Raw genomic sequence first — 22,031 nt, 5'->3', positions numbered from 1 at the left:
GTGGTAATCACAAAAGTGGAACTTCTGGGTCGAACAATATGCTTTGATATAGGTATTACCCACAGTAGTTGTGAAAGAAGGGCTCTGTCTTTTTTAAGTGAAAATTATGTGTGTTTAAGGTGTGCACCCACAGTGATTTGATGTGTGTGTATATAGTGAAATAATTATTGCGGTCAAGCTAATTAGCATATTTTCTCTTCACATGGTTTCCCTCTTTTTAAGTGATGAGAACATGTGAAGCCTACTCTCTTGGCAAATTTCCAGACCCAAGTATCATTAATCACAGTCACCAGGCTGCGCATTCTGTCTGCAGACTCGCTCATCCCACACAGCGGCTACTTTGTCCCCCTTGACCAACATTTCCCCATCTCGCCCCCGCCCCCCGCTCCTGGCAACCACTGCTCTGTTCTTTGCTTCTATGTATTTGACTTAAAAAAAAAATCCAAGTATAATTGGCACATAAGATTATATTACTTTCAGGTGTACAGTAGTGGTTCAGTGTTTGTGTAATTGTGGAATGATCACCACAATAAGTCTAGGTCATGTTCTAGTTAGGTCTAGTTCACATTCTTTGTCAGCACATACAGTTATGTATTTTTTCTCTTGTGATGAGAACTTTTAAGTTCTACTCTTTTAGAAACTTTCAAATGTACAATATGGAGTTATTAACGATGGTCACCATGCATACATCACATCCCCAGGACTTAACTCACTCATTTACTCGATACCTGGAAGTTTGTACCTTTTGACCCCCTTCAGCCATCTCACCCACCTTCCACCCCCTGCCTCTGGCAATATCCATTCTGTTCTCTGTATTCCTGAGTTCAGTTTTTATTTTTATTTTTTTAATGATTTTTATGTTTTCCATTATTGTCAGTTTACAGCAGGTTTTCCTTTTAGATTCCACGTGTAAGTGACATCGTACGGCATTTATCTTTGTCTGACTTATCTCACGTAGCACATTGCTCTTGGTTTCCATCCATGGTGTCTCAAATGCTAAGATTTCATTCCTTTTTATGGCTGAGTAATATTCCATTGTGGATATGTGTGAGCGCGTATCATATCTTACTGATCTATGTATCTGTCAATGGACACAGTTTCTTTCCATGTCTTGACTATTATAAATAATGCTGCTGTGTTCAGGAGGATGAATATGTCTTTTTGAGTTACTGTTTTTGTTTTCTTTGGATAAATATCCAGAAGAGGAATTGCTGGGTCATATGGTAGCAATATGGTAGCCCTATTTTTATTTTTTTTAGGAACTTCCATACTATTTTTCACAGTGGCTGCACCAATTTACATTCCCACCAAGAGTGTATGAGGGTTCCCTTTTCTCCATATCTTCATCGACACTTGTTATTTCTTGTCTTTTTGATAATAGTGTGAGGTGATGTCTCCTTGTGGTTTTGATTCGCATTTCCCTGATGCTAGCAATGTTGGGCATCTTTCCATAAGCAGGTCATAAAAGTACATTCCTATGTATGGAATCACCTCCCTCCCCAAGCCCACCCCAATGCTGGATGTGATCAGTCTTTTTAATTCTTAATGAATTAATAAATACCCCATTTTGTTTTCATTCCTTTTATGATAATTAAGCAGGTTTTAAAATATTTATTGGCAGTTTATAACTCTGCTCTGTGATTTATCTCTCTGTTGGTATCTTTTGTTTACTTTTCTCTTGAGCTGAGTTATCTTGTCTTTCAAAACCCCTCTATGATATATTCTTCAAATATATTCAAATATATTTAAAGAGATTGTCTTCAAAATATACATACAGTCTGCATGTATCCTCAGGATAAGTATCCATCCTGCTTGGGGATAAATGACTCTAACGACCCACACCACTTGTTCTTCACCTTTGGAAGGACGCTCAGCTGTCCTACCACTTGTTGGGAGTTTGCAGGATGTCAGTATCCAGGCCCAAGGGTGGGTCCAAGGGACCCTGCGCTGTCTTCCTCCCTAGAGGCTCAGCCAGGGTCTTGTGATCTGTGCCATCTCCTCTTTTCCTTCCCTCGGTAAATGTCCTATCGCTGTATCCTTCTACTGAAATTGCTCTGGATCCATCATCCTTAGATGAGTGATGAGCAGTACAGAAAAGAAAATTCCTAGTAGCATTGGAAATAACATTTATTTTTGGTTTTTCCCAGCAGCGAACTTCATGTTCTGTAAACCACAAGGGTATGTGCCTGAGTTCCCGTTGTGGTGCAGTGGCTCAAGTTGCTGCTGAGGCTTGAATTCAATCCCTGGCCCCTTGCAGTGGCTTAAAGGATCCAGTGTTGGAGTTCCCATCGCGGCTCAGCGGTTAACGAATCTGACTAGTATCTATGAAGGATGAGGGTTCGATCCCTGGCCTTGCTCAGTGGGTTAAGGATCCAGCATTCCTGTGAGCTGTGGTGTAGATTGCAGACGCGGCTCAGATCCCATGTTGCTATGGCTCTGGCATAGACCGGAGGCTGCAGCTCCGATTGGACCCCTAGCCTGGGAACCTCCATATGCCACGGGTGTGGCCCTAAAAAGACAAAAAAAAAAAAAAAAAAAAAAAAAAAAAAAAAAGGGATCCAGTGTTGCTGCAGCTGTGGTGTAGGTCACAGCTGTGGCTCAGATTCAGTCCCTGACACAGGTACTTCTATATGCTGCAGAGGCGGCCATAAAAAAGTGGAGGATATGTACCCTTGAGGAGAAAAATTTATTATTTGATATGAATCCTGGGGAGATTCCGGGGGGTATCCAGGGAGCCAATAAGGCTGATGTAGGATAATAATTGTATGTTGAATTTGGGAATGCGTGAAATATGTTCCCTTTGACCTAAAAGTATTCACCGTTCCTCAACAGTTCCACTCGCTGGCTCCCATGTACTATCGAGGCTCTGCGGCGGCTGTCATAGTGTACGACATCACCAAACAGGTAAGGGTTTAGAGGCCGTGGGAGGGGGTCCTCTGTCTCACTGCCTGAGTCCTTCCCGCAGCCTGGCGTGAGAGTTCATAGTCTGGTGGCTGGGGCGTAACGAGCACCATGTGTCTCTCCAGTTTGTCTCATCTCTATGTAGCAAAGCATTTCACATTTCTCTGCTCAATTAAATAAACAATAACGATCATTCGTTTTTCAAATTGCCTGACTGTAGAGGCAAGCTCATGCCTGCTCATTCTGTTCTCCAGAATGTCCGCTTTTTGGAAAAGGGAAGTTATTTTTAAGTTTTGGCATGTGTTGTAATTATAGCTACTTATTTTCTGTTTGTGTTTCAATCATATAACTTCTGACTGTCAGGATGATGTTGATGTATGTGTAGCATGTGTGTGCATATGAGAGGAAGGTAGGGTAGTTACTGCTTTAAGCATCCAGGATACCCATGGACAAATAATGCCAGCAGTCTGCCAGCCCTTCCCCCGCTCCTGGGGTGCTGACTCAGTGTTCACTGCTTTAATGACTCACTGCCGTGACCACCCATGAGCTCCTGACCACTGTCTCCTCAATGGAGTGGCCACCTTGACTGTGTCCTGGAGGTCAATTGTGAGTGAGGACCGGATAGGAAAACAGGACTCTAGTGTGTGTGTGTGTGTGTGTGTGTAAATATACATATTTTTCTTTTTCTTTTAGATCAAGCACAAGCATTATTTTAGTCCTGTGACTTAGTCCTTATTCATGTTGAGTCAAGGCTATAATTTAAAGTTAAATGTTATTTATAGAAGAAAATGACTAATATGATTATCTTAACTTCATCGAGTTTCCCTTTTAGAAAATGAACCTTGTACAGGCTATGTAAGTATAAATTAGCTAGTATTAAGTTTCGTGCCAAGATTGGGATAGTATGTTAATCTTTGTGTGCCTCCTGAAAATATGCTTCCTTATTAAATTATGTTGTGTTTGTTACTTCTCTGTAGTTAAAATATGTGGCTGAGTCTTTCCCAAGATTGATATACACTTTTGGTTTAGGATTCATTTCACACCTTGAAGAAATGGGTGAAAGAGCTGAAAGAACACGGCCCAGAAAACATTGTAATGGCTATTGCTGGAAACAAGTGTGACCTCTCAGATATTAGGTAAGATGCATTTAAATGTTTGTGTGGTGAATGTCCCCCACCCCTGAATGTTTATGAGGTTAAATGAGTCTGATCTCAGAGTCAGAAGGTAATCAATGGCATTCACTTCCACTGGTCAAGGTGGTATTTGTTCAACCAGAGTAGAATTAAGGGAAAATAATAAGGAGGAATTCCTGTTGTGGTTAAGAACCCAGCATAGTGTCCGTGAGGATTCTGGTTAGATCCCCAGCCTCACTCAGTGGGTTAAGGAACTGGCGTTGCCACAAGCTGAGGTGTAGGTCACAGATACGACTTGGATCTGATGTTGCTGTGGCTGTGGTGTAGGCTGGCAGCTGCAGCTCTGATTCCACCCCTAGCCTGGGAATGTCCATATGCTGCAGGTGCAGCCCTTAAAACAAAACAAAGGGAAAATAGGGAAATGCAGAACTGGGGAAGCACCCAGTAGTGAATATTGAAGTCAGATCTTCTATATAGAGCACAGGTCCATCCTGACTCTAGATATCTTTGGGCTAAATGGTATTATTATTTGTATTGTTACCTTTTCTGTTATATTTTGTCATTATTACTACTGGTGCCACTTTAGTAACATTTTTGTATGGGAAGGAGTGTTAGAATTCTATACATTTTCCATAGCATCCCTGTTTGCTTTAGTTCTGATTGTAACTTAAGGAGGCAGCCACGTCTATAAACTCTGTCTTGTTCTGAGATCTGAACCTGATGCACACTATAAGGGAGCACCTCAGCTTTCCCCAGAGACACTGAATGTTGAACTTCTGCCTGCAGAGAGGTTTGCAGGGCTTGGTCCTTGTAGACTAGAGTTTTGATGATAGCTTTGCCTAGCCTGATAAGCTATTTCTACTAGGTAAAACTGAAATAAAAAAGGAAACATTGAATTTGCCTTGTCTGCATCCCCTGGTTCGTTTAGTTGTCAGCAATTTAAGAAGTTGCTTTTCAGGTTTTAATTATCCCAGCATGATTAAACCAAAGTTTAATGAACAATGAAAACAGATCTTGCAAAAGCTCTGAGGATGGCCTTGGACAAACCACTCTGTTTCCTTGGAGTTTCAAAAGCTTTATATCACATTGCATCAGGTTGGTTTGTAATACCAGCCATAACCACCACTTAATTGTTTGTTTTTCTGGGGGCTGGACAAATCTTTCACTTTCCCAGACTTAGTTCAGATCTTTACCTTCTTTATTGTAATCCTGAAACAGCCTGCTCGTCTAGAATGCCCAGCAGAATTAACTTTTGTCATGGGGGGTGGGTGCATGGAGACCGGTTATGCTGAGAAAGACTGCTGGCATCTGCCACCATCCAATCTCTGTGAAAGTGCTACTTTGAGTCGACTAAGCCTTGCATGGGAACTGAGGAACTGAGAGATGAGAATATAAGCAGAAAATGGGGATAGTTCCCGTGGTGGCTCAGCGGAAATGAATCTGACTGGTATCCATGAGGACACAGGTTCAATCCCTGGCCTCGCTCAGTGGGTTAAGAATCTGGCATTGCTGTGGCTGTGGTGTAGCCCCTAGCCTGAGAACCTCCATATGCCATGGATGCAGCCCTTAAAAAAAAAAAGAAAAAGAAAGAAGAAAGCAGTAAACCATTTACACATGAATGGACTTAGGACTCTATTACATAGAAGTGAAACGTAATTGAAATTAATTTTAGGAAAAAGCGGGGTTTAGTGGAAGGTACTGGTTTCCACATGGTAAAAAGCTGGGTGCCTTTAGCTCTGGGATTTGGTATTTTCTATCTTTTGTCTTAGAAAGATACTGGCCTGGCACTCTCTGTTTCTTCCAATTGCCGTGGAAGGATTGACATCATGACAGAGCCTTTGTGGACCAGGGAGGTGATTTTGTGGGTGGTACAGATAACTTCTCCCACCATTATCACAAGACTGTGAGGATGGGAGGTTTTGAAAGGGGCAGGTCCCAGAAGATTACAGCCTGGTTTGTAACGAGTTGGTTTGACCACTGGCACGTGGTCACATCGTGTCTGGGGGTGGAGTTCAGTGTATGTGCACTGGTATAGCAGCTGCCCCAGCAGATATCCTACTTTGTGTCCCACCAGTTCCTTTATATACAGTTTTCAAGGAGTTCCCATCGTGGGACAGCGGAAATGAATCCAACGAGTATCCATGAGGATGTGGGTTCAATCCCTGGCTTTGCAGTGGGTCGGGGAGCTGGTGTTGCTATGGCTGTAGTGTACACTCCGATTCAGCCTGTAGACTGGGAACTTCCATATGCCATGGGTTTGGTCCTAAAAAGCAAAGTGAAAAAAAAGTCCCACTTGCATGACACTTCCATCTCATGTCCAACCATAAATTCACTCACAGACCCTCCTCTCCAGTGGATCCAAGACCACTTCTAGCTATGACATCCAGAGTGACATCATGCGGCCAACTGTCCCATGAGTCCAGGTTCCCTGGGTAATGCCTCATTAGGGTCTGAATATGGCCTCTCCAGGTCCTGTAGTCGTGGGTTAAAGTGTGCACATATATCTGTTTTTATGCTACTTTTTTTTTTTTCACTGTATCCATACCATGTGGAAGCTCCTGGGCCAGGGATTGAACCCTTGCCACAGCAATGACCTGAGTTTTAACCTGCTGCACCACAAGGGGACCCCTTAACATTTATTTTTATACGTGCTATTCTCTGTTTAAAAGAGCAAGAGAAAAGGGAAAGCAGGCCTTAGGTTGGTGCCTTCTGCAGACAATTTTATCTAGTTAGAATTTATATTTTATCTTGTATTTATTTCTTAGACTCACATTATTTTTATGACAACTGATATTTGAGTTCCATTCATGATAATGATATACAAATTTTTAATGTTTACAAAGTTGACTAATGCATATGATAAGATTGTCTACATGGAAACACACCAAAACCCTTAAAACTTATAAGTGGGTTCAACAAAGTTGCCAGATCAGTGTAGAAGAATCAATCATATTTCTTTTTTTTTTTTTTTTTTGTCTTTTTTTTTTTGCTATTTCTTTGGGCCGCTCCCGCGGCATATGGAGGTTCCCAGGCTAGGGGTCTAATCGGAGCTGTAGCCACCGGCCTACGCCAGAGCCACAGCAACGCGGGATCCGAGCCGCGTCTGCAACCTACACCACAGCTCATGGCAACGCCGGATCATTAACCCACTGAGCAAGGGCAGGGACCGAACCCGAAACCTCATGGTTCCTAGTCGGATTCGTTAACCACTGTGCCACGACGGGAACTCCTCAATCATATTTCTGTATACTAAAAATGAATATGCAGAAACTGAAATTAAAAACACAATACTGTTTATAATTGCTCCAGAGAAAATGGAATTAACAAAATATGTATACAGGATCTAAATGTTGAAAATGTAAAAGTGCTTGTGAAAGAAATCAAACAAGACTCAAATAAATGGAGAGACATACCATGTTCATGAATTGGTAGTCTCAGCATAATAAAGATATTAAGACTCCCTACATTGATCTGCAGGTTTAATGCAGTCCCTATCAAGATCATAGCAGGTGTTTTTTTTTTATTTTTTATTTTTTGAAAACATCACCAAGTTTATCCTAAAGTTTATATGGAAAAGCACAGGCACTAGAGTAGCTAAAACAATATTGATAAAGAAGACTATAGTGGAAGAAATCACTCTATTCTATATTAAGGTTTACTGTGCAGCTACAGTAATCAAGACAGTATGGGATTAACAGTGGAATGGATGCACAGATCAGTGAAACAGAATAGAGGATGCAGAAATAAATCCACATAAATATGCTCAACTGACTTTTGACAGAAATGCAGAAGCAATTCAACAGAGGAAGGATGGCCTTCCTCTGGAGTAATCAGACATCCAAAGAGGAAAAAAAAGAACTTCAGCCTAAACCTCACACCTTGCATAAAAGTTACTCTAAAATGAACCATAGACTTTAATGTAAAATGTAAAACTTTTAGAAAAAATCTAAGAGAAAACCTTGAGGCTCTGGGATTAGGTAAAGAGTTCTTATACTGGACAGCAAAAGCACAGTCTGTATAAGGAAAAATTGATCCTTTGGGCTTCCTCAAGATTAAAAACATTTGTTCTGGGAGTTCCCGTCGTGGCGCAGTGGTTAACGAATCCGACTAGGAACCATGAGGTTTTGGGTTCGGTCCCTGCCCTTGCTCAGTGGGTTAATGATCCGGCGTTGCCATGAGCTGTGGTGTAGGTTGCAGACGCGGCTCGGATCCCGCGTTGCTGCGGCTCTGGCGTAGGCCGGTGGCTACAGCTCCGATTAGACCCCTAGCCTGGGAACCTCCATATGCCGAGGGAGCAGCCCAAGAAATAGCAAAAAGACAAAAAAAAAAAAAAAAAATTTGTTCTGTGAAAGCCCATGTGAAGAGGATGAAAAACAAGGTATAAACTTGGAGTAAATATTTGTAAACCATGTATCTGACCAAAGGCTACCATGTAGGCTATGTAACGGACTTGGAAGACTTAATGGTTAGAAAAAATCTGATTTTAAAATGGGCAAGAAAGATGAGCAGACATCACCCAAGAAAATATCAAGATGGTGAGCAAAGACGTGAAAGGATGTTCTAAATCCTTATTAGACTCATCAGAATGGCTAAAATAGGAAAGAGTGATACCAACTAATGCGGGGGAGGATGGGGAAAAACTGAATCCTTCCTCTGTCACTGATGTGGATGGAAAACTTTGGAAAACAGTTGGGCAGTTTCTTTCTTTTTTTCTTTTTTCTTTTCTGTCTTTTTAGGGCCTCACTGGTGGCCTTTGGAGGTTCCCAGGCTAGGGGTCCAATCAGAGCTGTGGCTGCTGGCCTACGCCGCAGCCAGAGCAGCACCAGATCCAAGCCACATCTGCCACCTACACCACAGCTCAGGGCAATGCCGGATCCTCAACCCACTGAGCGAGGCCAGGGATCAAACCCAAGTCCTCATGGATGCTAGTCGGGTTCGTTAACTGCTGAGCCATGACAGGAACTCCAATTTTTTTAAAAACTAAGTATGAAATTACCATATGCCCAGCAATCATATTCTTGGGCATTTATCCTGGAGAAATGAAAATTTCCTTTCACAGAAAACCTGCACATGAATATTCACAGAAGCCTTATTTGTAACAGCCCCAGATGGGATCAGGACTGAAGGATGTCTTCCTGGGGCACATGGTAGTGTGTCTACACCATGAAATACTACTCAGCAAGGAAAAGGAGCAAAACACTGTCACAGGCAACCTGCACAAACCTCCAGGGAAATATGCTGAGTGGGTAAAGCCAAGGCCATGGGTTCTACCCCTGGCCTGGGTACTTTCACATGCCACAGCCACAGCCAAAAAAATAAAAATAAAAATAGTCAGGACCAAGGGTTTTATGGTGTATGATTCCACTTATATGATATTTGGAAATGAAGCCATTTTAGAAATAGAGGATTTATGGGCAGAGGCAATGTGGGTGGGCAGGGGTGCAGGAGGACAGGAAAGAGGGCAGGGGCATAAATGGGCAGCGTGAGGATCCTCGTGAGGTTGCAACATCCACCTGTCTGTGCAGAGGACACTCAGCCTAACGGGTGATAAAACTGTGTAGAACTTAATCCCCACATGCAAGAACCATTAAAGTGGGGATCTGCACAAGGTGTTGGTGTCAGTATCCTGGTTGTGATCTTACACTATACTTTTGCAAAGTGGTGCCCTTTAGAGAAACCGGGCAAAGTGTACCAGGATCTGCTAGTGTTATTTCTTGTAACTGCGTGTGAAAATACAGCTGCCCCAGTAAAAATTTCTATCAACAGAAATTGGATTTAGAGGGAGTTCCCACTGTGGCTCAGTGGGTTAAGAACCTGACTAGTGGAGTTCCCATAGTGGCTCAGCGGAAATGAATCTGACTAGCATCTGTGAGAATGCAGGTTTGATCCCTGGCCTCGCTCAGTGGGTTAAGGATCTGGCGTTGCCATGAGCTGTGGCATAGGTTGCAGACTCGGCTCAGATCTGATGTTGCTGTGGCTGTGGTATAGACCGGCAGCTGCAGATCTGATTTTACCCCTAACCTGGGAACTTCTATATGCCACAGGTGTGGCCTTAAAAAAAAAAAAAAGAAAAGAAAAAAAAGAAATTGGGTTTAGATAAAAATAGTGAGTAAATATCAGGACAGTGGTGGGGGGTATATATGCAAACATATACAGGCATGTTATATATATTATATATGAGTAACTGAAGTTTTGTAAACACACTGGGCCACAAGATGAATTTAACCATCCCTTCCCCCCCACTCCACTGTGACTCACTGTGCAAAAGGAAAACAGCGAAACTGTATCACAAACTCCTGTTTAGGAAATCAGAGAAGGGGAAGCCTGATCCTTGGGCCTTGCCCAGGGGGTGAACTTTCTCCCTTGAGACAGAAATAGTGTGGTAAAGGATAGGCCTGCGAGTCTTACAGGCACCTGCTGTTGATACCTTTCCAGGGAATAGAATTGTGTTCATGGTCAGCCGGTCCAGCTGCTCCAGATTCCGCCTGCTGGTATGATTTTTCTGGGGACCTGGCCAAGTCTCTGCACTCCAGATCCTCTTTAGAGCTTGATCTTCTTTTACTTGCATCTGAAAGACTTTGCTCTTCTGTAATTGCCTGGAGACCACAGTTTATTTTTCAGTGGGGGTTGGAGATGGAGAGTGTGTGGATTTGGTGCACACCAGTATGTGTGTGTATATGTGCACACACGCCTGCACATGTGTGTGTGTAGGGGAACCAGGTTCACCTAACAGACTTTGGTTGTGTCCATCGTAACCCCTTGAGCAGAGCCCTGCCTGGCGTACTTTGAGAGCCTGCTGGATTCAAATGGGATTAATACCCTGAACTCGGTCACTGGGGCACTTGTGTGCAGACGTGCTCCACAGGGGAGATGCCCATCATGGGGTCCCTTTTCTTTTTCATCTCATTTTGATAGACATCAGGAGAAAAGATATGATTGAGTTGGTTTGCCTCCAACCAGACACCCCTGGACCAGCATCCTGTATGTCCCCTGGATGCTGGGACTCCCTCAGATTAGGCTTAGTTGACTTGGCTTGGGCAAGAAATTAGGACCACCTGGCTGCAGTGCTTTCATGAGCGGGGCTGCAGGTATTTTAGGGACCATCTGCTCTAATGGGCGATGGAGGGAAGGATCTCCCAGTGTCAACATTAAAAGAAGAAGAGGATGTCCTGTCCTACCCTTCACCCTGCACATGTCCCCACCAGCCTTTCCAGCAGGCCTTGATCTGTGCCATCATAGTAAGTCATGGATTGGAGAAACTGTCCCCACCCACCCTCCCCCTACCTCCTAACAGGCTGCAGTTCTGTTTCTTTTGCTTGATCTTCTTTTCCCGATTTTGGACTCTTGACTTTTGACCTCTCCCAATTAGGAGCCCTTCCTTTCTTTCTTGGTCACTCAGACATTGGCTTTGCTCTAATGGAGGATTCTAGTTTCGTCTGCTTCAGGCGCAGGGGTCTCCTGCTGGCTTTTCCTTGGAATTTCACGTCACTGGCATCTCTAGGGCTGGGAGTGAATCAGAGCGGGTAGGGGAGTGATGGTGTAGAGGTGCTGAGCGGAGAAAGGGCCGCAGGCCTGGTTTGTTTTATCTTTCAAATGGCAGCAGTGGGAAGTCACCCAGCAACAGTGGTGGTGGAGACTGGGAGCTGGAGAGGTTGGCGTGATGGCCTGGACACTGCTCTTCTGTGCTGGCCTCTCTGCCTACGGTTCGGCCTGCACCCCCAGTACCCCCAGTACCACCCAGAGATAACTGTAGCCAATGTGTGACCTCTTGCCTCCTCTGAGGGAGGGAATCAGTCTCTAAGATCTTATGTCCACCCTTCTGGCATCTCTAAGAGAAACACTGAGAGAGATGGGTGGGGCGGCCCCTGAGTCAGGAATTCTCCAGGAACAGAGCAGCTGGGCTGGGAGGACGATGGTTCATCCCACCCTGTGAAGCTATTCAATTCACACGTAATTTTGGTCCTTGTTCTGTGTGGAGCCCGATGCTATGGGAAGAATGAGAAGAGGGAAGAAAAGTTTCCCTAGAGCTCCTTACTTCTGCTGGGGGAGCCAAGAGCAGTACACTAGGAACTATCTAGGAGCAGAAAGCATGTTGTATACAGTTCCAAGGTCAAGGTGCAGAAAGGGCAGAGAGGTCCAGGAAGGGGCAAGTCCGTGGTCTCCCAGGTGCCTTGGGTGGAAGGTGTCACAAGCTGGGCTGTGAGGGTGAGTCTGTAGGAGAAATTCCAGGAAGGGCAGAGGCATGAATGTGGGAGGGGACATCGTCTTTACCTACCTGATCCTTTGTCCTCAGGGATGTGGGGGGGCGGAGATGGGGGTGCTAAGTGGATAGTGTAGGATTAGGGTTAGGGTTAGGGACTATTTTGGCTTGGTGTGCCAGGGCCAGGACGGTAGCCCCCAGGCTCCTGCCTCCTGCTTCCGTCTCTTAGTTCCCTGGCACCAATACCCATCTGGCTCGACTTTGTTGTTTCCTGAGCCTTTGTGGCCTTAGGCTTCTTAAGGCGGAGCTTCATAGTCACCAGCCGTCAAAGGGATGGAACCTATTTGCCAGCCTCTGGCGAGGCTCTGGCAGGCGTTCTGGATTCTTGAGCAAGTAAGGATCCCTGCAATTGTGTGCAGCCTAGAGCTGGAGCTGATGTGGGAGCTGGGCCTGGCAGGCGTGGGTCCCCTTCCACAGCCTCCTGAAACCCATGCCAGGCCAGTCAGAAGTCACCAGGCACCTGTGCTTTCAAGTTTTTGGATAGAGTTGAGGTCTTTAGCAGATGAAAAGTATATCTGGGAATATATATAAATATATACACACACACACATATATATATTTTTTTTTTCCTAAGAAAATGTGAATTACTTTTCACTTCTTACATGTGACTCCCAAACTCATTCTAGTCTTGACAATGGGCCAAAAATGGATATAAGAGTTTCTTTAAAGTCATACAAACCAGGAGTTCCCATTGTGGCTCAATGGGTTAAGAACACAACTAGTATCCATGAAGATTTGGGTTCAATCCCTGGCCTCGTTTAGTGGGTTAAGGATCCGGTGTTGCTGTGAGCTGTGTCGTAGATCGCAGATGTACTTTGGATCTGGCCTTGCTGTGGCCGTGGCGTGGGGCTTGGTGGCTGTGGTTCCAATTTGACCCCTAGCCTGGGAACTTCCATTTGCCACACCTGCAACCCTAAAAAAACAAAAGGATAAAAAATAAAATTATACAAACCAAATAACAGAGGTTGAGATGCTGGATAGGAAAAATCCAACTTATTCCAAATAGTAAAAGCATAAAAGCCAACAAATGTCAAAAGTCACCAAAAAGTGTGGAAATATCACTACAGGAATTAAAATGCACACAGCATTTTCCTTGTGTGAGGTGAGGAGGCAGACTCGAGGGTGTGCTGTTAAAAATGTGTTCTGTGGAGTTCCCGTCGTGGCGCAGTGGTTAACAAATCCGACTAGGAACCATGAGGTTGCGGGTTCGGTCCCTGCCCTTGCTCAGTGGGTTAAGGATCCGGCGTTGCCGTGAGCTGTGGTGTAGGTTGCAGATGCGGCTCGGATCCCGTGTTGCTGTGGCTCTGGTGTAGGCCAGTGGCTACAGCTCCGATTCAACCCCTAGCCTAGGAACCTCCATATGCCGCAGGAGCGGCCCAAGAAATAGCAACAACAACAAAAAAGACAAAAAGACAAAAAAAAAAAAAATGTGTTCTGTGCCCCGACACTCACCTGCCCTTCTTTCTACCTTCTGATGCTGCTTGCGGGCCAAGCCTGCATCCGCTGCTGTTATCCAGGCAGGAGAGAGGGATCTGGAATAACTGTCCATTTCAATTAGAAAGTATTCTTAACAAAGAATCTAAAAAGCCTTTACATATATTTTAAAGAATAATATGAATTTTAAAGAATAAAATGAAGAGTTCCCTGATGGCTAAGAGGGTTAAGGATCCAGCATTGTCACTGCTGTGGCTCGGGTTGCAGCTGTGGCTCAGGTTTCATCCCTGGCCTGGGAACTTCCACATGCTGCAAGCGTGGCCAAAAGCAAAAAATAAATAAATAAATAAATAAATAAAGAGAACAGCTGCATATCCACGAGGGAGCCTCTCTCTCTGCTCCGAAGTACTGCTGCTCTGACTTTTGTGATGATCTTTTTTTTTTTTCCTTTATGTTTTGCTGCCCGTGTTTGCATTTTTGAACAATAGGTTTAGGTTTGCCTGTTTTTGGCCTTTGTAAGTGGAATGAGCCTGCATGTATTATATGGTAGCTTGTCTCTTGCCCTCAACGTGCCAGCTCACAAATGTTAGCCATACTTTGTCCGTTTCCACTGCTTTTCTGTTTTATGAGTGTAACACAGTTTATCTGTCCTTCCTACAGTTGATGGATGTTTCAGTTATTTCTGACTTGCTGTCGTGATAAACATTGCTTCTTGAACATTCTTGCCTGTCTCCTATTGCCACCTGTAAGCTTCCTCTGGGTTTGAGTGTGTAAAGGTCTAATTGCTGAGTCACGAGGTGGGTGCTGGTCAGTTTTACTAGATGATGCCAGTGTTTTCCAGAGCGGACCTGGGTGGTGCATGAGGCTTCTTGCTGTTCTGCCAGGGTGTGGAGCGAGATCTGATCAAGAATTTCAGTTTGCATTTTCCCAGGTACCAGGGGAGGTGGCATTTTTATGTATTTATTGGCCATTCAAGTTTACCCTTGTATGAAAAGCCTGTTTAGTACTCTGCCACTTTTTCTATTGGGTTGTTTACCTTAATCTTGCTTATTCACAGGATGTAACTATATGTGGACATTTGATGGTATGTGTTGAAATATCTTCTTCAAATTTATGTCTTGTATCACTCTCTTTATATTTTTTTATCATCATCAGTCTCTACTTCCTACCTAACAGAATGTACAAATTTTTCCTTTATGCTTTTTGGGGAGAGAGGGTGACGGGAGGAAAGGGGATCTTATTTTTTTTTTTCTTTTTACATCCACACCCACGGCACATGGAAGCTCTCAGTCTAGGGGCTGAATCAGAGCTGCAGCTGCCGGCCACAGACACAGCCACGCCAGATCCAAGCCACATCTGCGACCTACTCCAAACTCATGACAATGCTGGATCCTTAACCCACTGAGCAAGGCCAGGGATTGAACCTACATCCTCACAGATACTATGCCGGGTTTTTAAGCCACTGAGCCACAATGGGAACTCTGGGGTGTTTTTTTAAAATTGATGTGTGACTTTAAACACAGGAGTAAGCTTTGTTCCTAAGGATTTTCTTAGAAGATACAATAATTTTTCCCCTTTCACTTTACATAATGCCCAGACCTTTCACAGTTCAAAATGTAACTTCTGTGAAGAATTACAGCTATGTCAGCAGTCACTTTCTTTCTTTTATACTTATTTCCCCAATACGTTTTTTTTCCTACTGTACAGCATGGTGACCCAGTTACATATACATGTACACATTCTATTTTTGTACATTATCGTGCTCCATCATAAGTGACTAGACATAGTCCCCAGTACTACACAGCAGGATCTCATTGCTAATCCATTCCAAAGGCAATAGTTTGTATCTATTAACCCCAAGCTCCCCAACCACCCCACTCCCTCCCCCTCCTCCTTGTCAACCACAAGTCTATTCTCCAAGTCCATGATTTTCTTTTCTGTGGAAAGGTTCATTTGTGCCTTATATTAGATTCCAGATATGTAATATCATATGGTATTTGTCTTTCTCTTTCTGACTTACTTGACTCAGTATAAGAGTCTCTAGTTCTATCCATGTTGCTGCAAATGGCATTATTTCATTCTTTTTTATGGCTGAGTAGTATTCCATTGTGTACATATACCACACCTTCCTAATCCAGTCGTCTCTTGATGGACATCTGGGTTGTTTCCAATGTCTTGGCTGTTGTGAATAGAGCTGCAATGAACATGTGGGTGCATATGTCTTTTTTAAGGAGAGTTTTGTCTGGATATATGCCCAAGAGTGGGATTGCTGGGTCATATGGTAGTTCTATGTGTAGATTTCTAAGGTACCTCATACTGATCTCCATAGTGGTTGTACCAGCTTCCCTTCCCACCAACAGTGCAGGAGGGTTCCCTTTTCTCCACACCCCCTCTAGCATTTGCTATTTGAGGACTTATTAATGATGGCCATTCTGACTGGTGTGAGGTGGAATCTCATAGTAGCTTTGATTTGCATTTCTCTAATAATCAATTATGTTGCTTTCAAATGGTATGCTTTATTTATCTTTATATACTGTTCACTTAGGCAGTGGACTGTAACAAATTAACCATCATCATTATCACCATTGTCAACCTGAATTGCATGATTACTATGTGCCAGATACTAATGCAAGTAGTTTATATTAATCCTAACAATCCTACGAGAGTTACAGTTATTCTCATCAATAAGGAAACAGAGGGAACTTCCGGTTTGGGCTCAGTGGTAAAGAGTTGGACTGATATCCGTGAAGATGTGGATTTGATCCCTGGCCTCGCTCAATGGGTTAAGGATCTAGTGTTGCTATGGCTGTGGTGTAGGCGGCAGCTGCAGCTCCAATTCGACCCCTAGCCAGGGAACTTCCATGGAGGCACAGAGACTAAGGAGCTTGCCCAGGTACTGTGGCTGAGGAGGTATAGGGCCCAGCTTTCAAACCAGGTCATCTGTCCCAGAGCCTATGTTCATCTTGTAAAAAGTATAAACAGTATCCATGACGGAAAGCAATTTATGAACTACCAAGAGAAAATAAAAGGCTGCTGATTTGATTCTGCTCAGAGAATTTAGAACTCATGATTTTTTCCCAATGGTTCCTCTGGCCCTCTTGGGAATAGCCTACCCTGCTGACTGGAGAAGGGGTATTAAGAGGCAAAGGAATGGCCAGCGCCCCCCGCCCCTTGGGAACCTGTGTTTTCTGCTCAGTCCTCATTGGATTCACATTCTGACATTTTCCATGAGAAACAGTCCATCTAAGTCTGTGGCAGGAACCTGACACTGCTTGTTTGAACTTGACACCAGGAATTTGGCCCCAGGTGAATAGCATTTACAGATGCACATTACCAAGCAGGCTTGGCCCCCCTGGGAACAGAAATCCTTCCCAGGGTACAGATGTCAAGTGCTCTAACTGTAAGCGCTTATTAGGTCATTGTAAGGAGTGACTGTCCAATCAGATATTTATTGCAAAGGTAGTCATTCTCCTTTTTTTAAAAAAAGTTCATTTACATTTTAGTTCCAGCTCACAAGCAAACCAATCTGAGGGTCTAAAAGAACTGGCATTTTGAACAGAGATTTTGCTGCTTTAATTATTGCTGAAATGGTTGCTTCCTCTGGGTGCGCCCCAGACACCTTGGATATTTAGAAAAAATAAGAACTGGTGGGAGCACAACAAGCCCTGATTATTCATTTCAGTGGCTATTTGAGGGGCTGGGAGACCACTTCGTGGCACACAACAGCCCTTGCCAACAGCCTGCAGCCTTCTTCTGCTGGGTTTTGATGGACTATTGTGAATGGTTTCTGTAGCTATTGGCTAGCATGCCTTAAACATGTGGGATGGTTTTCACGGAAAATAATGCCAACAGACATTCGACAGCCTCTCCTGCTGACGGTTGCCTTGCTGCGTCCTTGTGGCCAGCATGGCTTGCTTTGCTGCTCAGGCATGGCTTTGGAAGGGGGCTGTGGTTGGAGCAGAGGGTGAAATTATAGAGCAAATATTTTTAAATGAAATGGTAACTCTCATATCCCAGGAGTTTGGCAGAGTGTAAAATGCTTGGTTATTGCTCATTTGGATTTTAGAAATACCATATACCCGCTGGAACACACCAGAACTACCAGATTTCTTTGGGGATGAGCTCATGAAGCCACTCTTATGGTATCACTTGTAAAGTGGTACCTGATCCATGAATATGTGATTAGGCCCTAGGTATGGTCATCCAGCTCTGGACTTCATGGTATCAGATTATGAATTGGAGAGACTGCAAAAAATATCAAACTCAGTATTTTACAGTCTGCCCTCTCATGAGTTATTCTCAAGCTATGGAAAGTGTAAAAAGCTGTCCAGAATTTTTAAAAATGCCTCTTCCTGGGACATGCCCAGTAAACATTCTGGTTCAGTAGGCCTGGGACGCAGGGGTCTTCCTTCCCAAATAATCCCAGGGTAGGTGGTCTGTGGAACACACCTGAGACTGACGGCCTGGCCCTGCAAGATGTGCGGGGCGTCCTCTGAAGACGCCTGGAGAAGGAAGGTGGTGATTGTTATGTGACAGGAAGGGGTGCAGGAAGGAATCTTGGGTGCTTGCCCTTGCTCAGTGGGTTAAGGATCCAGCATTGCCGTGAGCTGTGGTGTAGGTCACTGATGCGGCTGGGATCCCGAGTTGCTGTGGCTGTGGTGTAGGCCAGCAGCAATAGCTCCAGTTCGACCCCTAGCCTGGGAACTTCCATATGCTGCAGGTGCGGCCCTAAAAAGACAAAAAGATACATAAGTAAATAAAATGATCCTAAAATTTATCTGGAAAAACAAACTAGCAAAAATAGTATTGGAGGGACTAATCCCATAGATATTAAAATATATTTTAGGAGTTCCCGTCGTGGTGCAATGGTTAACAAATCCGACTAGGAACCATGAGTTTCAGGTTTGATCCCTGGCCTCGCTCAGTGGGTTAAGGATCTGGTGTTGCCGTGAGCTGTGGTGTAAGTCACAGACGTGACTCAGATCTGGCATTGCTGTGGCTCTGGCGTAGGCCAGCAGCTACAGCTCCAATTAGACCCCTAGCCTGGGAACTTCCATATGCTGCGGGTGTGTCCCTAAAAGGACAAAAAGACTATCTATCTATCTACCTACCTATCTATATATATATATTTTTTTTAATCATTCAGTAAGAAAACAATACAACATTGCCCCAGAGCTTGATAGAAAATCAATGAACAGGAGTTCCTGTCGTGGCGCAGTGGTTAACGAATCCGACTAGGAACCATGAGGTTGCGGGTTCGATCCCTGCCCTTGCTCAGTGGGTTAACAATCCGGCGTTGCCGTGAGCTGTGGTGTAGGTCACAGACGCGGCTCGGATCCTGAGTTGCTGTGGCTCTGGCGTAGGCTGGGGTCTACAGCTCCGGATTCGACCCCTAGCCTGGGAACCTCCATATGCCACGGGAAGCGGCCCTAGAAAAGGCAAAAAGACGAAAAAAAAGAAAATCAATGAACAAACTATGGAATCAAGAAATGGGGTGAAATACATAGGGATATTTAATATATGATAAAGATGATAGTTAAATAAGTGAAAAAAATGGATAGTTCAATATATGGTTTGGGGATAATTAGCTAGCCATAGGGGAAGAAATGAGAAAGTAAATTCAAAATGGATTAAAAGATGTAAGTGTAAAGTAACAAAACCATGGAAGTTAGAGAAAGCAGTTGGATTTTTAAAATGTCTTAGAATTGGAATAAACCATTTAATCGTAATACAAAACCCAGAAGCCATAGAAAAAAATGGTCCCGGAGTTCCCGTCATGGCACAGTGGTTAACGAATCCGACTAGGAACCATGAGGTTGCGGGTTTGGTCCCTGCCCTTGCTCAGTGGGTTAACGATCCGGCGTTGCCATGAGCTGTGGTGTAGGTTGCAGACGTGGCTCGGATCCTGCGTTGCTGTGGCCCTGGTGTAGGCCGGTGGCTACAGCTCGGATTGGACCCCTAGCCTGGGAACCTCCATAAAAACTGTGTGGGAGTTCTTGTCATGGCAGTAGTGAACCCAGCTAGTCATGAGGATTCAGGTTCCATCCCTGGCCTCGATCAGTGGGTTAAGTATCTGGCATTGCCATGAACTGTGGTGTAGGTGGCAGACATGGCTTGGATCCCTCATTGCTGTTGTTGTGGCTCTGGCGTAGGCTGGCAGCTACAGCTTCAATTCGACTCCTAGCCTGGGAACTTCCATATGCCACACATGTGGCCCTAGAAAACAAAACGAACAACAACAACAAAAAAAAACACACCAAAAAATGAAACAAACAAACAACAACAAAAGCAATAAAAGAACTCCCAAACAAAAAAACTTCTGTGTGGCAAAAATGCCATATACGGGTGCCTGAATACAAGTGGTAAGTTGAAAAAATATGGCAAATATACTACCAAAGGCTAGGATCCTTAATACATAAAAACCACTTAGAAATAAGTAAAAGCATCCAAACAATTCAAGCCAGAGTATGCAGAGAACATGCACAAGAATGTCACAGAACAAGAAATATCTACAGCTTATGGAAAGATATGCACCAGCTTCGAATAAAAGTTACTCAGAATTAATGTCACATTTTTCTCAAGGAGAAAGAACTCTATGATGTGATTTTACTCTAGGGGTGATCTGAGGAAACTAAGGTATTTAATGAGATGGCTGCTGTAGCCTGTGTTCCCCGTTCTTATATGGAGTAGTGAGGACCTTCCTGGGCCAGGAGAAGAGGGGTTTGAGTCAGATAAACCTAGTCAGGCTCTGAGGTAGTTTGAGCCTCTTTCTTACTTGTTCCTCCGTTTCCTCAATTTTTTTGGCATTCTGTACAAAAACAGTGCCATCTTTGTAAAAATTCAGTAAATAAACACTGATGTCCGCACTTTCTGTGTGCCAGTGTTGTTTTGAGCACTTTATAATATCCACGTGCGTTACGTTTGAAATGGCAGAGTGTTCACCTGCCTGCAGAACAGGGGCTGAGCCTGAGCGAGGAGGACCTGAGGGGCTGTTCCTGGTGGAGAGGGTGATGGACTTCTGTGACGAGCAGCGGATGGAGCTGCCGTGCTCTCATCAGGTCGGACCAGGCCGCCGGTGGAAGCATCTGGCCTGGAGCTCACGGCTGGGACACTGCTGTCCTGCACAGTAGCCCAGTGGGGTCATGTCTCCATGGATCAGGAGGGATACAGGAGCCGGACTTGCCCCCAGACACTGGGGACAGAGAGTGTTCTGCCCTTGCCTTCGGGCTGGATTTCCCCTTACAGGGGGGCCCCAGAGCCCCTTTTGGGTACCTGCCTGCTCCATCACCCATGGGATGGGTGGGGAATTAAATAGCCCAGAGGATGGAACAAGTCAGCAGCCGTGTTGCTGGGTTACACCTGCCGACAACAAAACACGGACCTGTATTGGATGGCACAGCCTGCTGAAAAGTCCGGAGCCACGCGAGTGCCGTTTCCAGTCCTCCTGTTCCACAGGGAGCCTCTTGGGCTGTGGCCCGCTCAGGCCCTGCCTGAGTCCAGACACGCAGCCAGCACGGCGCTGGTGGACTCTCTGAGACCTGACATTGGCGGAACGTCAGAGCCAGGCCTCCCTCCCCAGCTCTTACGGAGGCCCTGCCCCCTGAGCTTTTGCAGTTATCCTTGTCCTCCCTGCTGTACTTCCGCTGAAGTCCCCCAGCCCCCTACCCGAGTCCTCCTCTCTGCTGACAGTGACTTGGGCTGTCACTGGTCATTCAGCAGGTACTTGCTGGTGGCCTCCGAGGGGCCCAGCACTGAGATGACTCCGGCCCCTTAGAAGAAATTGTGATCCTGCTCATGGATGTGCACAGCCCCTGAGGGAGCCATCAGCAGCAGGACAAAGACGAGGCCCCCCTGGGGGGCGGGGGCGGGGCTGAGGGCTCCCTCTCCCCCCCCCACCCCTGGAGGCCACTCGAGGACTCTCGCCAAGTGGATGGGGAGGGGTGGACCAGGGCAGGTGCAAGACCCAGAAACCCGAGCCCAGCACATTCCCAGCACGGCGGACGGCTGCCAATGGCTGTCGCTCCAGCCGGAGCCTCGTCCTGCTGAGGCGCTGGGCTTTATCCTGGGCGGTTGGAAGACATCGAAGAATTGTATTCACAGGAATGCTTGATAGATTCCCCTAGGGTGGGCATGTGGGTGACAGCTTGCCCGAGGCTGGGGGGCCAGGGAGCGGCAGCTGCAGCTGTCTGTGCCGACAGGAGATGAGGACTTGATCACTTGGGGGTGAGAGGTCAGAGGGGAGGCTACGGAGGGCCTCCGTGGCTTCTGGCCTGGGAAGCACAGGTTTACTGGGAAGCGGGTGT

The 22,031-nt window shown here is 45.1% G+C and overlaps 1 protein-coding gene across 3 annotated transcripts in view; it reads left to right on the top strand.

Moving 5' to 3' along the window:
• The window catches only part of RAB31 (RAB31, member RAS oncogene family), a 106,850-nt gene that overhangs the window by 61,416 nt on the left and 23,403 nt on the right, over nt 1-22,031 (top strand). For all 3 annotated transcript variants that reach the window (XR_014807576.1, XR_014807577.1, XM_021096057.2), the window contains exons 4-5: nt 2,833-2,904; nt 3,931-4,037. Coding sequence is in view for 1 of the 3 variants with exons in the window: in XM_021096057.2 (XP_020951716.1) it covers nt 2,833-2,904; nt 3,931-4,037 (179 nt within the window). In the remaining 2 variants the exon portion in view is untranslated. The remainder of the gene's footprint in view (nt 1-2,832; nt 2,905-3,930; nt 4,038-22,031) is intronic.

Source organism: Sus scrofa, chromosome 6, assembly GCF_054392235.1.
Source record: "Sus scrofa isolate SSC_HxYL_T2T_F1_AM1 chromosome 6, Sscrofa_HxYL_maternal_Yorkshire_Landrace_v2.0, whole genome shotgun sequence".
NCBI lineage: Eukaryota > Metazoa > Chordata > Mammalia > Artiodactyla > Suidae > Sus > Sus scrofa.
This window is presented reverse-complemented; position numbering and strand designations above follow the sequence as displayed.